Source organism: Ischnura elegans, chromosome 6 (genome assembly GCF_921293095.1).
Source record: "Ischnura elegans chromosome 6, ioIscEleg1.1, whole genome shotgun sequence".
NCBI lineage: Eukaryota > Metazoa > Arthropoda > Insecta > Odonata > Coenagrionidae > Ischnura > Ischnura elegans.
In genome coordinates, this window is record NC_060251.1 from 94,007,377 (window position 1) to 94,030,185 (window position 22,809).

Sequence of the window (22,809 nt, forward strand, 5' to 3'; positions counted from 1 at the left end):
CTAGGGGAAAGGAGTAATTTCTGCTTCTTCTATTGTGTGATCTGCTATTTCACACTCAAGACGAATAAATGGAACCATCAAACAGCACATTCGCACCTTGTGCTTGTTTGCACCATTTAAGAAGAATATCTTTCAAATTCTGGAAATTTCCAATCAAGAACGCGCTTTTGCTTTTTGTCACATTGACTTAGGACTTTTGCAGTTTCATACAATCGTGCTTAATGTGGATGCAAGAATATTTAATCTTCGCACTAACACCACTAGCTTTATGAATGGATTTCGGTTTCCACTTCCTCGAGAATTTCAATCTTATATCAAGTTGTAATCTGCTTCACTACTAGTTTTCTTTTCATTTCAATTGTAATTTAACTGCCCTCGCTATGATAACTCGTGCAAAAGCAACAACTGCCGTCTCGCAAAATTTGTGCACAGTGGGAACTCCAAAGGCAACAGAAGGTGAGGTGCTCGGAATGGGGAAAATTGGGGCTTCTCATTGGCTGCAGTTTTGCATAGTCAGACGTTCCTGAAAAATGGCCGCATTTTATTATTCATCACATCATAAGAATTGAGAAATGCATTTGGATAAATCACCGTCGTAGAAAGAGAGATGTGGAATGAATGTTAATGGCTGATTATAATAAATTAAATCGTGAATTCGGAGGTTCACAATCCTTGAGAAGATACTGGAGAACGAATTGAGGGTTGCATCACGGCAAGCAATTAAGTGTACTAACCAGGAAAGCACAATTTTTTCAAACGTACTAGCCAAAACCTTTTACCTGTATTTTGTTCGGATGGTACCAGGAACGAGAGAAATCGCCGTACTAAGGAGGAACGTACTAACCAAGTTCCACTGTATCCACTTTTTGTTAGAAAATTAACGGCAGTAATACATAACTGAGCTAATAAATCATATAATCCACAAATAGGAGACAATTGTCAATTAATAAAGACCACTTGCACTATGGTTGATTGCGAAAGTCATACTGAACTAGATATTGCTGCCATTTGGGACCACCAAATAAAATTCGTGAGAAACCACAATTGCGTACGTCTGCCAGGTCATGTTGGTACATTTAATTATCACTACAGATACTCTCATGTCGAGCCAAAAGTAGAACCATTTTATATTTTATAGTTTTAACTATGCTAAATCTGTTTTACTTAATTACCTGCTTTCTTGAAAAAAACAAATGAATCTTTTGAATCAAATCATTTGGCACATTTTTCACTGATAAACTTTTTCAGTTGGCATTGATTGTGATTCGTTACCCACCATTACTGTATTCATAATATAAAAATTATTTCGTTTTAGAAATACCGGTTTAGACGAATGGCAATGGTCCATTTTTATCCTCATTTGAAAAGGTCCAGATTGGCGCCCATGCGATGCCACTCCATGTGACGTCACAGGGACCTAGTTTCTATACGAGAAGATAGGAGTTATACATCGTCTGAGGTTACCAATGCATGCATGAAGCACAGAGCTCAGGGAAACATGTCTTAATAATCACTTATTAAAACTGGCTAAGGTCGGAAAGTTTTCTTCATTTGATAAGGTATTAATAATCCTTATTTAAGCCAAGCGCTACCAGCCAGCAGGGTACTCAGCTACCCGCTAGCAGCCTGCGTCGTATCAGCGCTAAGCCTCGCCTCAAGGTCACCTCACTTGCGGCAGCGGGAACCAGAAATATGTCATGCGGAGAGATTTCCCGGCATTCATACTTAATGGTCGCATTTTCGCGCGCTTGAAAATTTTCACTTTTCATTTAATCGCGAAAAATAGATATTGTCATTTAATAATCTAAAAGCGTGAAATAAGTACTCCAGGAGTAATAATCTTTCGATTTAGGCAATAAAAAAATAATAGGAAACCACCCTATTGTCGTTGGGGAAATATTTTTCGAGGTCTCTGCTATGATGCAGATGGCATGATAGAGCAACCAATTAGGGATGCATTTAATTACCATTGCCTTTTCTCTAGGTAGCACATAAGATAGGTGATGATAAACATGAAGAAAATATGTCTTCAAAAACTCCCAATAGCACTAGAGGCAATAAATATTCTGTGTACCTATCGATCCATCCTGTGAAGTGCCCCTAAGGTGACGTATGAACAAAAGGTGCAGGCTTCAACTCCAGTGGGATGACCAAAGGGATGAGAATTTTATGAGCTCAATCTCATTCCTGTTGTCCATAGTTTGACCTCAACATTGGCAACACACCTCAACATGAAACATTGTAAAATGTTCTCATAAATACTTTTGCTGCCGAATGTATTGCCCTTGGTTGTGTAAACAAATATTATTTCCTCCTTGGGATCATGGCTGAGGTTTGCAAGTTCAAAAAAATTTGTAGTAGTGAAAACTTTGTACTTTCAAATTCGCCATGCATTTGGCACAGGCTTTCATCGGGACTGACACTTTCTCTTCATAGTATCATAAATTTGTATTGTCTTTACTGTATTTGGTTTCATGATTCCGATGACACTGAATTCAGCCGTTTTGAAGGATGATAGTTGACCTTTTATAGGGATGATTTTGCTGCAAATGAAGATTATTTTCTCTTTTATTCTGCCGTTTAACTGCAGGAGATGATATTCCATTAATCATGTCGAACTAAAGTTTCATCCTGTTCATTCCATCATCCATTGCAGCTGCCACCTTATCGTTATAACTACTAAATCGGATAGATACTAAGGCATGCATTATGGAATGGTTTCCATAGTTTTAGCCTTAAAAGTCTGATGCTTTGCCATTACTTGCAGTTATACATATTTGGAGAATACAATAAATCGGGGTTATAACAGCACATAAATGACAGCAAATAAAGTTCAGTAGGTGAATGTCTCCTATGCTGGGATTGTTAAAATTTGACTTCTTAGATCACCAGCGTATGATATCCAACATATGTGCTGAGGATTTCATGTTACATTGAAAGTTTATAAACTATCATATATGAAATGTTTGAAAATATGACTTTTAATTTCTATCGAATTGGCTTTTTTTGTCTCTCTGCAAAAACAGCCATAGTAATGTCTGGGGGGCATTTTTTATCATTTTATTACCTTGGGTAATGGTGACAATTTGCTATAGCCAGTGATTTTTTATTTCTAAGAGCTGTTGCTATATCAAGCTTCCATTGTGTGAGCTTTAAGGTCTGAAAGTCTTTGAATTTGTCATGAATTCTTTCTAGTGATGGGTCGGTTCGATTCCTCGATTCTTCGATTCCTCGATTCTCGACCAAGAACCGGAATCGAAAACGTGTACTTGCCAAAGTGAAAAATCGATTCCGATTCCAGTAGTACTTCAAACCACAAACTTATATACGACCGCGTTTCCAACAGTCATTCGAATTTTCGCGCCACGTAATCATAATAACAAAACAAATATCTTGGAATGTGCGAGTACTCGAGAATTCGAGTCGAGTCTAGTAGTTGGTACTCGACTCGAGCGTTTCGAGTAGCATTACGAATGTTGAGTCTAGTAGTTAAGGTTACAGAGCTTTCGTAGCTAGTAGGTCCAGCAATCTGCCGACAGGAAGCGCTATCATGGAACTCATGTAATGAAACAGTTTTTAAAGCCGATAAGTCATTCTAATTCCTTGGCCTGGTAGCTTCAGCGGTTGCAGCTTGCTGTATACACTATACAGTAGACTCTCGTTATTACGAAGTTCACGGGGCCGAAAAATCGGAGGTTCGTAATAACGAAGTTCGTAAGAACGTTTATTTTAGGATTCGTCGAAAGAAATAGTGTATTATAAACGCTATTAAATTATGCGGAAATATATATAAACAGGAAAATTCGTTTCAGTTTTTCAACAGAAGACTGCACCATGACGCAATCGTGGGTTGATTCCCAAACACATGAACTCCGATGTTCAAACTAAATGCGTCCCAAGACCTTGTTCCAAGGTTGATAAAATTACAGTCCGGCCACCGAGAGTTGTCCAGTAACAGACAATGGTCTGGGTAGGGGGTAAGGGGGCTAGGTAAGAAAGGGAAACGCTTACAAAGTGTTCCATGAAGAGAAGAACCGGAAGGGACGACGACCGTGAAGGACCTAGAGGAATAATCACTTGTTCTTGTGATTCGAAGAATGGGCTTATTTTGGTGGATCAGGCTTATTTTGGTGCTCGTTTATGCATTTGACAACGTTGTATGACTAGGCGAGGGTGTGAGGTGCGTTGGGGGGCAGCGATTGGCTCTAAACCGTGCTGGCGCAGGATTATCCGCCCCTCCTATTGTGCCGTAATCGGACAACCCTCGCCAGCCGGTCTGCATGTAAGTTATCGGGGAGTACGGTTATCCTGCGGGATGCAACACTGCATTACACGTATGCGTTAACTCACGACTGTGGCAAACTGATCTAGCGGGGCCTGCGATGCATCCGGAGCCGAAAAAAAGCTCCCCGCGGTAACGAAGAACGGGCGAAACGCTGAACAGTTCCTAAATTCACACTGGATTCAATGATACCTTATTCAGATCGTGATCACAGTGAGAGTTTCCTAGTGCCACACCGCGTAGTATCGGCCAAATCGAAAGGCGCCGAATTTGAAATTTGAAAGTTTTGAATGCTCGTATCTCTGAAAATTCGTACATCGAATGTGTACAGGAAGAGGATTGACTGTACATCCAATCTACTAACGGTTATGAGTGGGTCACCACGACTTTACAGGAATGAAGGCTGTTATATGATGTAGCGCGTAAACTGATTAAAGAACCATAATTGACGCTCTTTGGCACAGTACACGAAAATAACTTAAACGTGGCGCGATTATTAAAACTTAAGTGTAGTGAATATCCACCTAAATGCCGTGACTTGTGCGTGTAACTTCGTAATAAAGTTCATATTGTAACCGCCGGGACCGGGACTTAGGTTCGTAATTTCGTAAAAACGAAAATTTCGTAATAACGTTTCTTTTACTATAGCTTGGATAGGCCTTTTCGACGGGACCAACGATTTGCTTCGTAATAACGAGAACTTCGTAACAACGTTGTTCGTATTAACGAGAGTCTACTGTAGTTGTCGACGTGGGTGCCGAACACCTTTAGATCATCCGCGGTGGCCGATCGTCTTCCGACCCGGCGCACACTGCTCCAAAATCGGAAAAAGCTGGAATAAAGTCCAAAATGACCTTTATCCTGGTGCTTTGCCTATACTTTCAATGAATTTTGAATATTTTGGCTCTCATCTGTCTGCTTTTACAGCGCAAAATGGTCGACCCGTTTTTCACGTGAAATTTGACATAAAGTAGACATTATCTTTCGTTTACGTTTCGTTTAGGAAAAATTGAATCACAATACAAAGTAGGGATTAATAAAGACTACTAACTAGAGATCTTGGGAAAAAAATGTTTGCGACGAAGGAAATGAGAGAGATTTTTCAAATGCGCGTCAAGGCTGAGCTACACGCCGCGGAACTCTTGAGGCTCGTAACTGAGGCCGATTTTTCAACTTTTTTAATACATTAGTCTTGAAAATCGTCATTTAAAGCATGGATAATTGTCTTCATTGACTTGAAACACTAAACTGAGGATGTTGAAAAGGATTGTGTATAGATAGACTGGACCATTTAGCGCATTACTCGAGTGAAAGTACCAAGGTTTGGATATTTTTCGGAACCATCCCAATCATAAGGAATATGGCTCGGGTTTTGAAGTAAAGTTAAGAGATTAAGTCAACATGCTTAAGAGAGAGGAAAAGGAACTGTTTTCGTGAAAGGCAACAACCGATACCCTTTTCCCCTTTCCACCTTTGCCGACGCGAGTCGCACGGAAGGGGGAGTTTTCACACCACAAGGCTCTTTTAGCCTCTTTTATTACTGCGTCCATTAGAGTCATTTGTAGCGTTTATTTTCTTTCTTGAACTTAAAAGAAAGCAAGAGATTTTAAGGTTGATTAAATGACGTGAGAAGTATAGAATGTTTTTGGCTCTACAAAACTAAAGTTTAGCTCTATAGTTTGTTCGCTTCGTCCACTTTAATTCCATTAAGATTCAAGATCCAAAAAAATCGTTGATATAATTTTTAATAAAAATTCCAGTCTCCGAAATCTTGCAATTTTGGTTGGAAAGTACTTGCCCATTCACAGAAGTGTGTAGCTAAAGAAAATTTTCTGCAGGTAGCAATACTGTAACATGGAGACGTCAAAACCAGCTGGCTGAGCATGTAGAATAATTGGTTTTCGTGCTTGATAATTTGAAAGGGCCAAATAATTCAGGATTCATATTCGTAGTATGTAATCTTTATTATAGCTGTGAAAATTACTAGACTCAGGGCTCTACCTTGCAGTTTGGATACATATATATGGTCCACATATTACTTGGGGTTAATTAATTTCAATTGTCCCTATGGAACTGTTGAAGACACATTAATTTTCATTCATCTCCTACTTTTGATAATAACCATCAACAATCCTCATTATATTTTCCTTCTTACATTAGATTAGACATTCAATATAGAAAATTGGAGTAGAATATATTGTAGTATGCTTTGCTGTATTGCCTGGTTCACAAATGATCATACTAGACTCGACTCGATTCGATACTCGCGAGTAATTTTCAACTCGACTCGAGATCAAAAAGTGCTACTTGCACATCCCTATTATATTCCGAAGGAGCAAATGCAGACTAGGGAGCCTGTGACAGGTATATGGTCAAGATACAGTGATGCATCTGGAAAAGTACCCTAAGTCACCATAGCAAACACTGTTGAAGCTGAAGTGGAAGCTCATTTATCAGAGATGAATGCACCACCAAATTCCATCCCTGGGAAATAACGGAAGACTTGTATATCGTACTCAAGGCTAAAAGTATTAGTGAAGAGGTTTCTTGCCATACCGCCATCCACTGTGTTCAGTGAAAGACATTTAGTTATGCAGGAAAAATATGTGAAGTGAAATGCAACAGACTTTATTCTGACAGAGTGAAGATGCTTCGCTTTCTGAGCAAAGATTTAAAGTCTGTAAAAGGAGACTAAATTTGAGAGGCATTATTGATAATGATAAGATATCATGAATAAAAGATAGATATTAAAGGAGATACTTTTATTTTAAATTTAAACATGAGTGCTATTATTCTAAAGTGATACCTATCATGTAACAACACTTTTCAGGTACGTTCTGTTTTGAAAATTAGCTATTATATTTTAATTACATAGTGATGATATGAAAGATGCTTTTGTCAACTGCCTCTTTCACAGAGTAACATTTTTAAAAGTGGTTTTCTTGTTGCCTGGAATTAAGTGTTGTTTTTCTTGGAGCCTATGGCATCAGAATCGATGGAATCGGTATCGGTAGAATCGGAATCGAAATGTCAGAATCGGGATCGGAATCGATAAAATTTTGGAATCGACCCATCACTAATTCTTTCTAAATTAAAATTTACATAAATTCGGTTTGTTACATGCATCACAGCAAAACAAACAAATCAAGTGGCAATATCTTGAACAGTGAACGAATTCTCTATTTGTCATGTTGCACAGGTGTGGCTGAAAGGCAAATTAATTCAGGAGAGCTCTTGGCTCTAGCATAAATTACTCTAACTAAAAAAGTGTGGCTCTAATGGCAGATTTAACTTCTGCAAAAATGCTAGTTGGAGTAGGATCCTTAGTAAGTCCTCAACTTGTGTGAACCAGAGATGAACCTCTGTTTGCCGTGTGAACACCCCAATGACAATGAGGGATAGAAGCAGAATGTCTTTTAATGTATCATTTTGATAATCACCCCAACAAAACCATTTTATGTAAATCCTCTTAATGTCAGTATGGGGAAGGAACTTCAATGTAGGTGCAGTGTAGGGAGGTGATAAAGTGATGTTGATGTGTTGTGTTTGTTGTAAATCTTGTCTAAACCAGTGGAAGACTGCAATAATAATAATGATAATTTTCTTTTGCAGGGAACATGGGTGGCGATGGAGATCGACGCCGAATGGGCAACAGCATGCATCAGTACTCCGACAGTCAGCAGTTGTTTATGGGAAATCTTCCTCATCATGCTGGCGAAAATGATTTGAGGGTATTTATTCATTTTTTAATGTCATAAATTTTAAAATGTTATTTATTCATTTCATGGATCTTCTCTATCTTACGTACACATTATGTAAACTTCCCATTGAACTCAAAACAAAATATCTGGGGCATTTTTTACGATGGGAATGCCAAACTATCGCATAAATACGAGTTCCTGTCTTCATCGACGACAATAGCAGCAGTGACGTAAATCCTTATCCATTTTTGTATCTTCCAGCATTTGCTTTTCGGCTTCGCTATGGTGGTCGCCCGGGCGAGCGTCGCCTGGGCATCATAATCGCTGAAACATCGTCGCAGTTACAGGAACCAAAATTATTGTGAACTCTGCGAAAAAAGTGACGACAAAAACTCAGAGTTCTACACGGAGAAATGCCTTGAAAGCACTTTTTAGGTTCCTGAAAACCATTATGTCAAGTAAAACCTTGCGCACCTGCGCAAAAAATCATTTTGCAGAAATTTTTGCTAAAACCGTAATCGCAATTATCAATAAACAACACTGTTTTACACTTTGTATAGACTGACTATATTACTGCCCACAAAACGAACAACCTGTAACGCCCGCCGCTTCGCCTTTTTTTTGCGCGAAATTTAAAAGACTTGACGTTATCGCGAAGCGTAAGTGCGATAAACGAATGACGGTCTCAAAATTTTCGTGACGTTATCGCAAAATGACATGAAACGGGGTGAAGTAGAACAAGGACTCACTGTATAACATTTCACAACACATGTTTTGAATCACCTTACAATCATCATCAGGTATGATGATTACTGCAAAATCCTATATACCCAGCAGCATACATCCATATGTCACTTATTAATCATCATGAGCTGTGAAAACTTTGATCGAGATCTACTATATGTTTCTCCATATTTATGCTACCTTATCGTCATAAGTATTTTTTAGCCAAATACTATGCAATTGAGGTCAAAAACTGAAAACATTGTGATTTTGATGCTAGTCTTTTGAAAGTTAATTACATTTTTTCACCAGGATGTACTTCTAGTTTTTATGTATTTGTTATAGTTTTTAACATTTTCTGTGTTATGTGAAAATTTTGTGTAGGTGAAATAAAATTTCCTGATAATGGGTGATGTTTTGATGATTGGTTTGGGAAATTGGTATATTGTCAGGGAATTAAAAAAAAGGACCATTTTAGGAGAATGTGGTATATAGTGCATTTGGGAAGCTTGCCTCTTACTTGAGAGGGAAACTCGTGGCTAATGGTACTTATTATGAACTGGTAGGAGCAGAAAAAAAAACTAAAAAATTCCTGTTCATAACTAGTGATGTAAATGTGTCTTGATGGCAAAGGATCAATTTTAAATCCGACCTTATAGTTAATGTGCTTATTTTTCCCCTCTAATTGTATTCTTGGGATCTGATATTTTAGGAACTTTTTGGTAAATTTGGAACAATCCTGGACCTCCGGATTCACAGCAAGCCTAATACTAAAGGACCCGGTGGCAAGTGTGTTCCTAACTATGGCTTCATCGTTTTCAAAGATCCTGCTAGTGTGCAAGACGTTCTTAGCCGGAAGGTGAGTACCTTGTATTTGAACAACTAGTGTGCCAAAATAGCATTAATGGGGTTTACTTACTGGTTCCGTCTTAGTATCCATACCTTCCTTACTACCACAAACTTTGTCTTGGTCGACAAATCAGGCTATATAAATAGGTATTTCCTCTGTTTTTTGCTATTTTTTTCATCCAGTGTCCAACACTTTTCAAACAATCCATTTACCCTTCATCCCTTAAGTTCAGAAAACCTGAGCTCTCCCGCCCCCTCCCTTATTTAGTTTGTTACTCCATCTTAGGGGCATGTAGCTATTGTGTATTAGACGGGCCCTTAGTTTTCAGAATATGGAAAAGTTAGTTATTTCCTTCATCTCAAAATTACCTAAATGAAGATATGCTAAATTTTGTTACTTTAAAATAATAGGAACCCATGCCCCAAGAATCCTAAGTGCAAAGGACCCAAGATAGTATTTTTGGGGCTGAAAAACCTCTATTTTGATAGAAAATGTTACTGTGAAGGTCTTTAAGACTGATTTTTTTTCGGCCATACCTTCAAGACCTACAGTGCCCCGCTATCTATTCCACTACCCCAAACTGGCGGAGCCTAAGGACAGCCTGCACCACTTACTTCCATGGCTGGATACCTCTCCTCTGCTGCCCCAGGGCAGTCAATGTCCCTGTTTTAAAGGTCTAGAAATAGAAGGGGAGGGGATGTAGGGTTAGTAGTTAGTAGTTAGTAGCAGAAGTAAGTGGTGTGGGCCATACTTCAATGGAGCCATAGTTCTGGGTAGGGCTCTGGAGGGTGGAAGAGATTGCAGGGCAACTATTTATCTCAGTAACTCTTTAAAATGCAGTAAAATAAACGAAATTTTAACCCTAAATAGCTTTACTTCAACGTTTCTTTGCTGGAATAGTGTATTTTAAGGCCCAAAAAATCAATTTTAGGTCTTTCGTACTTAACACATGTGTCACAGGCTCAAGTTATTGTAAAGTATCCAAATTTTGGCGCATAAATGTTAACTTCATTTAGGTGATTTTGAGACCAGGAAAAGTTAACTTTCCTTAATTCTGCAAAATAAGGGCTAGCTTGGTGAAAATTCCCCTTTCCTCCTCCTCCTCTCTATTTCCCGACTCATAGAATTAGTATTTATATCTGTGTTCTTGCATGTTTACATATTTTTGTGCCTGATGATGGCTATGTGGGTTGAAATACTTTGTGTGATGAATAAAGTTTGTGGGAAAGTCCAGCAGTTTTTCTGTCATTGATACAGTAGACACTCGTTAATATGAACAAACTTATTATGAAGTAAATCAATCGTTGACTAACTTACGAGTAATGTCTCAAGGAACGCATCTTGTTTATATATCAAGGATTTACTGTATATGGGAAGTTGTCAACCCTCGATTGCATAATGCCTAGTGCTGTGCGAGAGTCTCGTCTCGGCGGTCGAGACGAGAATTTCATTTCTCGGCATTGTCGGGACGAGACTCGGCGCGGCGAGAGTCTTGATGAGAGTCGAGAAGTCTCGCCCCTTTGAGATTTCTCGACACCGGTCGAGACTCAGCCGCAATCAGTCGATAGAGTTTACTGGGGTATCCATTACGACTTTTATGGATTTATTCACATTATAAAAATATTTTATTCAATGATTTACCCTCTGCATCCAATTTTTTAAAGTGTGTGCACGATGCTACTAGAGTTCCCAATAAGGGATTTGGAAAAAAATTCCTTTTCCTGACCTCAATATTTAATATAAAATTTGATTCTTGGAGTGTAGGTATTCAAATTGAAATGTAAAATTTTCCGACGTTTCCATTTATTTACAAAAAATTATCAGGGCTTAAAATTAAATTGAGCATATAATTTTGATACATGTTAAAGAGTTACTGCAATGTTTCTTATTACAGTAATATAATAAAAAAGAATCATTCACTTGTAAATTAACAGAAAATATAAGATCATAGTCTAAGTCTGTAGAATTTTATATATCTTTTTGCAATGTTTATTTATGGTAACTAAGGTTCATGGTTACCTGTCAATTTTAGTTAATTAAATAATAAAATATGCTTAAGTTGTTAATGTTGATCTTATGTTACAACTATTTTTAGTTTTGTAAATATGTAAGATGTCTTAAAATAATCTTTTTGTTAAATTATTTTCAATGTCTAAATTAGAAATAGTTTTATGTTTTTTGAGGAGCCGGGAGTTTCGACGGGTGTTGAGAAATCGCGAAGGGGCAAGACTTCTCGACTCTCGTCAAGACTCTTGGCCCAGGTGGGACTCTCGCCTCGCCGAGAGTCTCGTCCGGACAATGCTGAGAAATGAAATTCTCGTCTCGACCGTCGAGACTCTCGAATGGTCGTGAGTCTCGCACAGCCGTAATAATGCCTCATTCTTGTTTTGAGAAAATGAAACGAATGTGCTTGTTTTAATGTATTTGCACGTAATTTAATCATGTTTATTATACACTTGACTCACACTATTTTGCGGTGCAACTCTAAGTCAGGGTTCCCACTCAACCTTGAAAACCTTAAAACCGCGAGAAGCCGTGAATTTCGTATACCGTGAAAAAACCTGGAAAAAGCCGTGAATTTTGTCATAAAACCTTAAAAAATCTCTCAATCTTGATTTTACGATGGTAGAACTGCGATTGACCGATTAAAAGAAAAGTGGATATTTCGATCATATTTCAAGATTAGTCACGCGCAGACATGGCCACAGATTTATCTGCACTTGTATATTCGAAGCGCTATTATTGGTTTGTGTGCCATGATGACACATTGAACTTAAGCCTGTACCAAAGCCGGAAGACTGGTAACGAAAAATTATTGACACTTACGAAAATTCAGACACTTGTTAACTCCCTGGCACCCTGGTCCCTCTATTTTCCCACTCACAAACTTCAGTCGAAGCTGAATTTTGCAAACGATACGTGACGCCAGGAGAAACAGCACTTTCAGGGCTGCATTTGCATTCACGGCGTCTGTTGCGTTTGTTAAATTTTTAGTAAACGTGCGGCCGATGATTGTTAAGTAGTCAATATTTCTGCCTAAAATGGTTTATCTTCTTGAGTGGGAACCCTGTAAGTACAAGAAATTGAAGAGACCAGAAATTTTGACAGTCAATGATTTTTTCGACGATTCCTATAAGAAACGTTCATACGAACATCGTTATTACGAACTTCGGGTTTTTCGGTCCTGTGAGCTTGGTAATGGCAAGAGTCTACTGTATCTCCCTCTGCATCAAGCCCAGATCAGTTGGTGTTTATATTTTAGTGGCCATTAATGTTTATAAATGTTTGGTTTCCTGCTTTTCCCTCGCAGCCCATCTACTTCCCTGGTGAAGGTGGTCAAAAGCTGAATGTGGAGGAGAAGAAAACCCGGCCAAGGCAAGAGGGAGGCGGCAGCCAGGGTGGTGGCGGTAATGGACGCATGGGCTCTGGGGACACAATGGGCCGCGGACCCCCATCTCGGGGAATGAGGGGCTCTGGTATGCCGATTGGTATGCCACGGGGCCGCGGCAGTGGTCCCGGATCGTTCTCACGTGGAGAAGGCGGACGTGGGGGTGGGTTAAACAGGGGCACTTACAACCGTCGCTAGCAGCCGTCATAACAAATCTTTTTTTCCATCTGATCCCTGAAAACCCTTGGCCTCCACGACCACAGTTATTGAAAAATCACCCCATCCCCATTCCAATTTTGGTCGGGAGCTGTGTCTCTTAGCCGGAATTGTTATTTTGTGACTTCCTGGTCAGTATTGAGTGCAGATCAGGGTTGTGTGGCCGGGAGGTAGAAAAAAATACGGAAATTCCTTATTACCCCTGATTTCCCCCCTCCCCCAAGAAAATCCCTGTCCTTCTTGTTCAATCAATGTCTTTCATCCCCTCTCCATTTTCATCCTTTTCATCCTGCTCCCTTTCTCAGACATCGTGCAAACTTATCTCACTTTTTTGTGAAGGTTTGAATGTTTATAAAAAAGGAGGCTTGGCAATTGTGTTTGGTCCACGTCATTGTTAATCTATGCCAATTGGGACTATAAAGCCTCCTGGTACAATTGTCTGACAGGTGAAGTAGCCTTTACCTTTAAGAGATAGCTTAAGTACCCTTCAGCAACATTGTAGTATGTGGGAACCTCTTCATGAAACCATTTTTCCTAAAGATGACAAAAAAAAAAGATGTCTCCTTTAACCAATGTGTAACTGTAGCTCTTACATTTTCCTCAGTAATACAAATTCATTCCTCTTGTTACTTTTTTTTGGTGCTCCTTATATGTATGTACATATATCTCTATTGTGCACCACCTTTTCATTCCCTTTTCCAATTGGCCTTTCCTTCTGCGAATTTTTTAGAAAAGTCCGTCATTTTCTCTTTTGTTTTCCTATTTCCTTATGAAGAAATGCGAGAGGTGGTAAATATGAGTGTGTATGTGTGAATGGTGTGAGTACTTTTTTTTTTTGGAGTTGTTGTGTAAGTGTAACATTTAAAAGAATAAATAAGTGAATTCAAAATGGACAAAAATTAATGAAAAAAATGGGAAAGTGTTGACAAAACTTACCAAAAAAAGTAATGTGTCTTTTTGTGGGGAAGTGGATAACCAGCCAGAACTCCCTGTTATGAAAAAAGCATAGTACAGTCAAAATGGAGTTAGAAGGAAACCAGTCAGTTCTGCAGTTCTAAAATTTTTCGAAAAATATGAAAAAAAATGGAGAATGGGGTAAAAAAATATGCATTATGTGGTGCTGATCTGTCATGGAGTGAAAAAGAATGTGCTTTACGTAGAGATGCCAATCGGACATTGTACTAAAATGCCTCTGTATTGGTTAATATTTAGGGTGATGCAAGAAATCTTCTACTGGAAACCCCATAATTTGAGCCTTGTTCACGGGGAATATTCCTTAATCCATACCAGCTTTTCCTCTTTAACCACTTGCGTGACTTATTTAAGTTATTGGTGGACGATGGGTTTTGTACTAGGTGTTTTTGAGATTGGTGAACTTAGTGATTGGTGGCACTACTCTTATCAGAATAATGAAGAAGTGAGAAATAGAAGATCTTGATATCGGCTGTGTTTCAGAAGTGTTTTGCATATGTGTTGGTTTTCCGGATTGAAGGTATTAGCTGGCCAGTATCATGGACTTAGAGAGTGACGAGTTTAGACAGATTGTAACAGGTCATAGCTGCATCCATTTTTTTTTAATCTTAGTCCTACTGACGGAGACTTCTTGGTGGAAATGCGATGAATTTCTTTCCTGTTTAACGAGATATTTTTAACAGTTGAGGGAATCATGAATGTCAGACTGCCAGGTTTTTTTACATTATTGTATAATTTAATCCTTGTTTCTGGGATGTCATTTGATTAATTGATCACTTTTGGAGAAAAAGTAGATTTAGCAATCATAATGGTAGTTGTGTGTATTACTTTTTTGCAAACTGCATTGCATCATTCCTCAACAATTTTATTACACTAGTCGATAAACTATATATACATATATATTAAAACCATCACGAAATCAAGGAGCTTTTGTGTAGGTAGAACTGACTTCCTCGATGGGAATAGGTTAAAATAAAATGGAAAAAAATTGGAACTACCTTCTATCTCAAAATATAGTACTGCGGAAGTAAGTATATCATGGTTATCACTGATTAGTCAAATATTTTGTTGTGTACAGGAGTTAAAAACACTTTGAAGGAATTGGTCTAGTGACCAGGTCAGTTCTTGGATGTGCTGTGATTGCCAGTTAAAAAAAAAAGGAAGTGTGACCCAGTGATATATAACTCTTTAATTTTTCTGTTCGTTTACGTCATCTTGAATCCTTACCTTATACCACCTGCTAGATTCTGATTTCTTGTTATGTCACTAAATAGATAGTGCTATGAAAGTAGCCACATAAGGCCTTGGACTATTGAACTGGTTTTCAGTAACAAAAAATAAAAAAGGGTTTGCTTCGGAAAAGCATAGTAGAAACGAAGGAAATTGCGTGTGTGGTGTTTGGCTGGAATAGCTTTGAAATGGCAGCACTGTAGTGCTCATAAAAAACGAACTATTTTTGTGGGTATGTTTTGGGGGTAGGCTAAAAACTGGCCGTTTCTTGTGGTTGTGCTCTAGGAAAAAAAATGTGTGGAAATGTTTTGTAAGTGTGAAGTTGAATGGAGGAAGCTAGTCTTTGTAGTATGAGGACAACATTAGCCAACTGCCAGCTTTCATCATCAACCAAGTACCACGTGTTGTGAGCAACTTTTAACTGTGAACAATATGAAGAAAAAATCAAGATGCGACCACATTATGAGTGGTACCTGACTGATTCCCCTCCCTGCCCCCTTAGGCATTTTATTTATTGTTATATTTAACTAATCACTGTCAGTGTCATTTAAGATGGTTTAATTTTTCTTTTTTTTTAAATTAACTGTATTTAAAAATTCAAATCAGAGAAGTGCATTGAATAGGTGAAATTTTGATGGGATGTGGTCTGATGTAGAATTCCAAATCGATGATGTGCAGTAGTGTTTTTCCAACGTTACAGCTAAATTTTCATTTGTGATGGCAAGGATAAACTTGATAGTGTTGTTTGGTTTATGGGAAGGACAGCTTCATGGGAAGATAAGCATTAGTGGTTGGACTTAGCCACATGCTTTGCTTAAAAAAATATGCCATATTATTTTAGGTGGTCAGACAGATGAACGTCTCAAAACTGGGAAAGTATTTAGTCTAGGATCTCCTTGAGCTAAGTACACAAAACTTCTGATTTGTATCTGTTAGTATTTCATTTCTCAGCTGAGTATCTGTGGTATAATTATAGTGTTCAAAAGGCTAGGTTCTCCCAGTTGTGTCTAAAGCAGAATTCAGTCCCAAAGAGACCCCCATGTTTATAAAAATTTAATTTTCCTAGTTCAAAAAATTTAAATCATTGTTGTTCAATGGCTTCATTTTATTTCAATTTTATATCATTGATAGGCTCGGAAAATAATTAAAAATTAAGGTGGTAGTGATGTGAATTCTGAAAAATACCTGTTACCACATTTTAGAACATTAAAATCGATTTGTAATTTTCATCTCCATCCCTGGGTAAAATTCTGGAGGTTTTGGCTGTTTAGTTTCATGGCAATGTATTGTTGGCGTAAAGACTGCTTACTTGATGTCTCTTCATTGCTGTTGTGTTTGTTACATTGCTCTATCTAATGTGTTTTTTTATATAATTTGCTTTGGAGTATGGTGGGAAGCAGAGCTGTGTGTGAAATAATATGTGTATGTTGCTTTCTTGTGGTATGAATTGTGGGACAGATTTGAGGAGAAAGATAATGTGACTGCATCTGCACAATGCCTTGACTAACATCATGAAAGAAGTTTGTTCCTTGATTTCACAAATGCAGTGCTCTTTTAATGCAAGTGCTAGAAGATTATGGACTGTTGTTATGCCTAGCACAATTTCCCATGTTTTTTTGCTATTCCATACTTATTTGTGTTTGCTCAAAGCATATTTTTCTTTGTGTGCCTAAGCAGGCTCTGAAGTAATTTTTCGTTGCCCACCATTTTTCCCTAACATGATTTTGGTGGGTGCATTTTCATTTTCCAATAAAAAATTTAAACAGATATATGGTCTATCAAACTGTGGAGAATGAATCATGTCCGTTCAAGAACATAATAAACCCAACAGTTGCTGCCATAGTTGTTTTGACAAATTATTGCGTTGTACTCTTTGTATTTGTTGAAGTCTGTGAAGTACCAATCAGTTGTTTTTTATACACTTGTGCATTTATTTTGGAATATGAGACTTAAAAGGTTTTTTCCTATATAGGTGAACTGATGCACCTAAAGCATATCTTGTGAAAATAGCTGTGCTGTAGGACTCACTAATGAAATTGCAGCTTTAAAAAGATAACCAAACTTCTTGTTGTCAACTTATTGCGAAACATTTTTATTAGTTATTGTGCATTGGCAGTAATCAAATTGCTCTGCTGCCTAAGATTATCATGTCCTTAGGATTGAGGAAAGATGAGAGTAAGCTTTTGAAATCATTGCAAGCAATAGTTTCATGGACAATTTGCATTACATAAAATCATAATATCATTTGGTACAAAATGTTTTAATTTTTGTGTAGATTTATTGGCCATTTTTTTATTGTGGAATTGGCTCTGTGATGTTTATTTTCTCCAGTAGCAATGTGTAGTAAAATTTGAGGTTAATTTTCTGGACAGCCTTGACATGATTAAACATGGATGCCTTTACCTTGTTTCTACCAAGTTGTTACTTAATTAGCAATAAAGTATGGTACCTCATTAATATTTCACAGCCAAGTTAAGCAGTTTTGTTTTATAAGGTATTTCTTAACTTCAGGAATGCAAAGTTTCCAAGTAAGTAAAATGAGCATTCATTGTGAATTATGATGCTTGGATTGGTTAATTTATTTCATTCTATACAATCTTCAATCTAGTGTTAGGGCTGTATCCGATTGACCAACTCTTGTTCCTAAATTTAGGAAATAAGGAGCATTTAAGATTATTTTTTTGATTGTCATATGGTATGATAGAAAGACTTAATTTTTTTTAATTTCACACTCACACTTGTTTAATTCTTGTTGACTCTAGTAGTAGTCCACTCCACAAGGCCTCACTTTAAGTGAATTTTGTCATTCGGAGAACCAGTATGGCATTAAAGGAGGTTCCATTGCTATGACTGTAAATTTATCGTAATAAGTATAATATCTGAAGGTTGGTTTGACTCAGCCCTCCACTCCACTCTACTATCTGCTTATCTCTGCACACGTACGCTCTTTATTCTCTCTTACATCCTAAATCACTTTCCTTGGTAAATCATTCGTGGCCAACCCTTGCCCTTCTTCCTGTCCACCTGTACTTCAGTGATTGTCTTCCTTGTGTACCACGTGGTGACCAATGAAGTTGTTATGTCTTCTTAAGAGTTCCATGAGGTGATGCTCTATTGTAGGTGGCCTCCCGGTCTCGGTGCGTGGTTTAATTCCATCTTTATGAATCAAGTCGCTTGGATGATTCAATCACTTTCTTTGTGGGATTCTGAATGGATTGAAAGTATCATAGACTCATCAATCCAGGCGAATGGCTTGCTCAGCGGATAAAGGAATGATCTGAAATGGGTACTTGAGTTTATTTCAGACTGCTGTGTATTAACTTAAGCTGAGCAAATGTATCTTCTGAGCTACAGCACTAATTCAAATGGTGCTCTTCATTTAACTTAAGAATAACAAGCCTATTTTCGTGGCTATTGAACGTGGTATAAGAATATCCTATGGTAGCTTTTACTCTGGGTATCCTAATATGATGGTCATATTTCAGCTCTTTGTTATTATCATCAAAGCGAGGATCCTTAGAAGTTATAATGACTGATTTGATGAAAATGTAAGTTCAAGTGATTGATTTAGACTTTTTTTGCCCAATGATGCATGAGTCATTTGATTCACTGTGAACGAATAAATTGTGAATGAACCAACTAATACCTCCTCAGAATGCTGTTGGTTTTTGTCCGTGACTGCTTTTTTTCTCGCGTAACTTTCTTATCTTTGAGATAACCTCTGTATCTAGTGGTCAACCCACCATCTGCAACCTGGTATTCGCACTCTGTGGTTTAAGCATAGCTGCGAGGATCGATGTGTTGGTTCAGAAAGAAAGTTTATCCATATTATGCCATTATGGACTATTTTTTTTTCTTTTCTTATTTTCACTACTATTTGTTGGTGTCTGTAATCCTAAGACATGATCAAAAACTTTTGGGCTATGTCGTCGCGTCAATTCTTGGTTGTCCCCAACGTTTCCCAACCGATGCTGGTCGCTTTTTCAAGGGATTATGGAGAGTTGGGAATTTGAAATCTTTTATGTAGGTATCTGTGCCAGGTGGTGGGGGGAGGGGAGTGGGAGGTTGGAGGAGTGGGTTGCTGCTTGTTTTTTCTCACTACGGGTTGCCAAGTACGGCTAATTTTAATGCCAGTGTTCCTGTTGAAATTATTATTTTCTTCTGAGGATATTTCAATGGCTTCTCTGACGAGTCTCTGTTTAAAACCATTAACTTTGGCAAGGATTTTGACTTCCTTGAGGTCGATTGTGTGGCCAAGCACTGCGTGTTTGGCTACCGTGGACTTAGTTGATTGCCCCAGTGGAATAGCTCTTGCGTGCTCTTCTAGGCGTGTTTTGACTGATCTGCCTGTTTTGCTGATGTAGTTCTTCCCGCAGGTCTGGCCAGGAATTTGGTAGACCCCTTCCACTTGTAGTGGAGTTCTATCCTTGATGGTGTTTAGGAGATGCTTTATCTGTGTTTGAGGTGCGAAGATTGTCCTTATCTGGAATTTTCATAGGATATTTCCTATTACGTCAGTCGTCCCCTTTATGTATAGCAGGAAGGCTTTCTTCTGGTCGCTGAGGTCATTTGTGGATGAGTTCGTGGCTTCTGCGGTGTTGTTTTTGATTTCGCTCTTTTTGATGACTTAATTAAAAGTGCGAGAGATAACTCTTTGTCTTCGAATCCATTTCCCCGTAGAATGGCCTCCAGCTTCCGTCTATCTTTGGCAAAGTTGTTCTGGTCACTTATTGTGTAGGAGCGGTGAATCAAGGTGTCCCACTCCCCTCCCACCTGACACAGATACCTATGTATAAGATTTTAAATTCCCTACTCATCATAATCCCTTGAAAAAGCGACCGGCATCAGTCGGGAAACGTTGGGGACCACCCAAGAATTGACGTGGTGACATAGCCCAAAAGTTTTTAATCATAATGATGAGCATCCGCAAAAGTTTTAACGAAGAATTAATCCTAAGACAGTTTAGATGCACCTGTTCACTCAATTCTCCTATAGGCTAATCTTTTCACGCCTATATATTTTTCCTCTTTCACATCATTCATTACTTATTCCTTTTATTTATCCGAGGCCTTCTTTTACCTTTCTTGGCATCAATTTCTCCCATAAAAGACTGCCTTCACTAGGCCAACTCGTCTTTCCATATGGTCGTATTAAGATTTTCTTCATATTTCTCTCCTATCAGCACTTCTCCTTACATAAGTCAATAAATCAGTTTTCATCTCTCTTGTCTTCCCATTATACCTTGGCCTAATCTGGACCTGCATAGTAGGGTTAGTAGGAGAAGACATCCCATTAAGCCTGTTATGTTGATTTGGCTGCTTTTTGAAATGTCTTTTCAGGGTGGAAATATTTTGGGGATTTCATGTTTTTGGATATGAATCCATCATGGAATATTTCAGTGCCTCTTATACAGCTGTGAATTTCACATCAATTGTTATGGGGAAAAATTTCCTAGAGCCAGGAGTCAAACCACTGACCTTTGGCTTTTCAGGCCACTGTGCAGGACTTCACATCCAGGGTCCTTAATTCCCAGGGCAATTAATGTGAATTTCACCTCTGTTCATGCGGCAGGTCTTAAATATTCCACGGTTGCCCCCAAGTTCGGCTTTAGTATTGGAATGAAGTTCACTACTGGAAGTGATTACTGTATTTCCCTTGCCATAACTGATAGCAACCTTGTCATATCCTTTGGACACACATTAAAAAGGGCAAAGCTACTTGGGTTTCAAATACCAGTATTTCCCAAAATATTCATGTAAAAACTTAGTAATTGGACACTAGTGATACGCTCACTCAACACGTAATCACATCATTCTAAGGGTAAAATAACATGGTACAAAATTTGAGGAATGTGTATGAAAGAAAGAGAATGAAATTCAACCCATCCAGGCATAATGTAGTGGAAGTTTGACGTATTAAAATGAAATTTAATTGCACTACTATTTTGTTAATGTGTACGATGTTTTGGCTTGGAGAGCTGTCATCAGGTTAAAGACATGGATCTTATACTAATGTAGACAATTTTCAGGCAAGGTCTTATACCAGATGATGGCTCTTGTGAGCTGAAATGCATTGTATACATTAAAATAATTGTGAAAAAGTGCAATTACGTTTTACTTCAATACACATATGGTGCCAGTGGTATCCTCCCAAGATGCATTGTGGGTAGTCTCCACGTGGGATACACTTCTGGGAGTGGCTTAAGGTACCCTTCCATTTCCCGGTTTCATGCTTGATGGTAAGTTGGGTCGAGTGAAGGATGTATGCGGGAGTTTCTGGTGGGGTTCTTAGGGATGTGGAGGCCTGAAATGAGGAAAATTTTTAACATTCAAGCTGTCCATAGCCCATTTCTTAGGGCTGTCATAGAGCCTCTTTTCATTTTTCTAACTCGGTCATAATAGAAAATGGTCCCATGGGTGCCAATGGGTCCAGATCCAGGATGTGGACAAGGGGGGACCTGGGGGTGACCTTCCAGCAGTAGTGGTGGTCTGAACAGAATTACCATACTATCTAGTTTAAATTAAGATTTCCAAGGGGAGGCTATAGCCCATCTCTGGATCCACCACTGGGTGCTGATAGACATTTTTTGGTTATCCGGCAGACAATTTTTTAAATTAATTTCTGTGAGAGCTATAATTTAATGCACTGCGATGAATAGAATCTTGGTAATGTACCTAGCATACCAATATTATTTTATTGTCAGATGTGATAGAGATTTTAAAATAAGAGGACCCTTATTTTTCGCATTTTTAAATCCTCCTATTTCTCGATCAATATGTAGTGAAAAATCGACGCTCTTAAATACCGGATAATGAAATAATTTAGCAATAAATATAAATTAGGATTAACGAATAAAAGCTTCAAGGCGGTCAAAGCAAAATTAGTCTGGACTGGACGCCACCTATCATTATTCTGTAGGAATAGGAAGAGCAAGTTGCAGCACATTAGGCATTTGAGTTGAGCGGCTCCTTTGACGTATCGATTTCTTTTCCTTACTTATCTTGTCCATATCATGTCCACGTTATTTTTTATTGCCAGGTGTCTTCTTCCACTTTTCACGGTCAGAACCACCAAAGCGCGCAAGAAAAAGGTAATGCTACTCTGCGCATTCTAGGACGTTTTACACGAGGCACGTCATCGCGCAGGTTAGCAGCGATAAAATTTTGTTGAAATAGCGGTAATGTGAGCTTGGAATTTAGGCCGTTTTACACGGGGCACGGAAATGCGCAGGGTAGAGCTGCATTAATTTCTAAAATGACGTGGAATTGCGCGAACGCACGAACGAAATTAGAACGGGCTATTTTGCATTCTCGCATGTGTTATTGCAATAGGGTAATTTCCTTCATCAAAGAAAACGAAAGGCATTGATTGCGATTCGTTACCCACCATTAGCGCATTCATAATACACAAATTATTTGGTTTTTGAAATACCGGTTTAGACGAATGG

General features: G+C 38.4%; 1 protein-coding gene across 4 annotated transcripts in view; it reads left to right on the top strand.

The window, feature by feature from the left end:
* LOC124161204 (ras GTPase-activating protein-binding protein 2) overlaps window positions 1–17,833 on the top strand; it is a 54,842-nt gene extending 37,009 nt beyond the window's left edge. For all 4 annotated transcript variants that reach the window (XM_046537461.1, XM_046537464.1, XM_046537462.1 and 1 more), the window contains exons 10-12: window positions 7,895–8,013; window positions 9,419–9,565; window positions 12,867–17,833. In XM_046537461.1, coding sequence (XP_046393417.1) covers window positions 7,895–8,013; window positions 9,419–9,565; window positions 12,867–13,142 — 542 coding nt within the window. In that variant the 3' untranslated portion in view covers window positions 13,143–17,833. The remainder of the gene's footprint in view (window positions 1–7,894; window positions 8,014–9,418; window positions 9,566–12,866) is intronic.
* The last annotated feature ends 4,976 nt before the right edge of the window (window positions 17,834–22,809 follow it).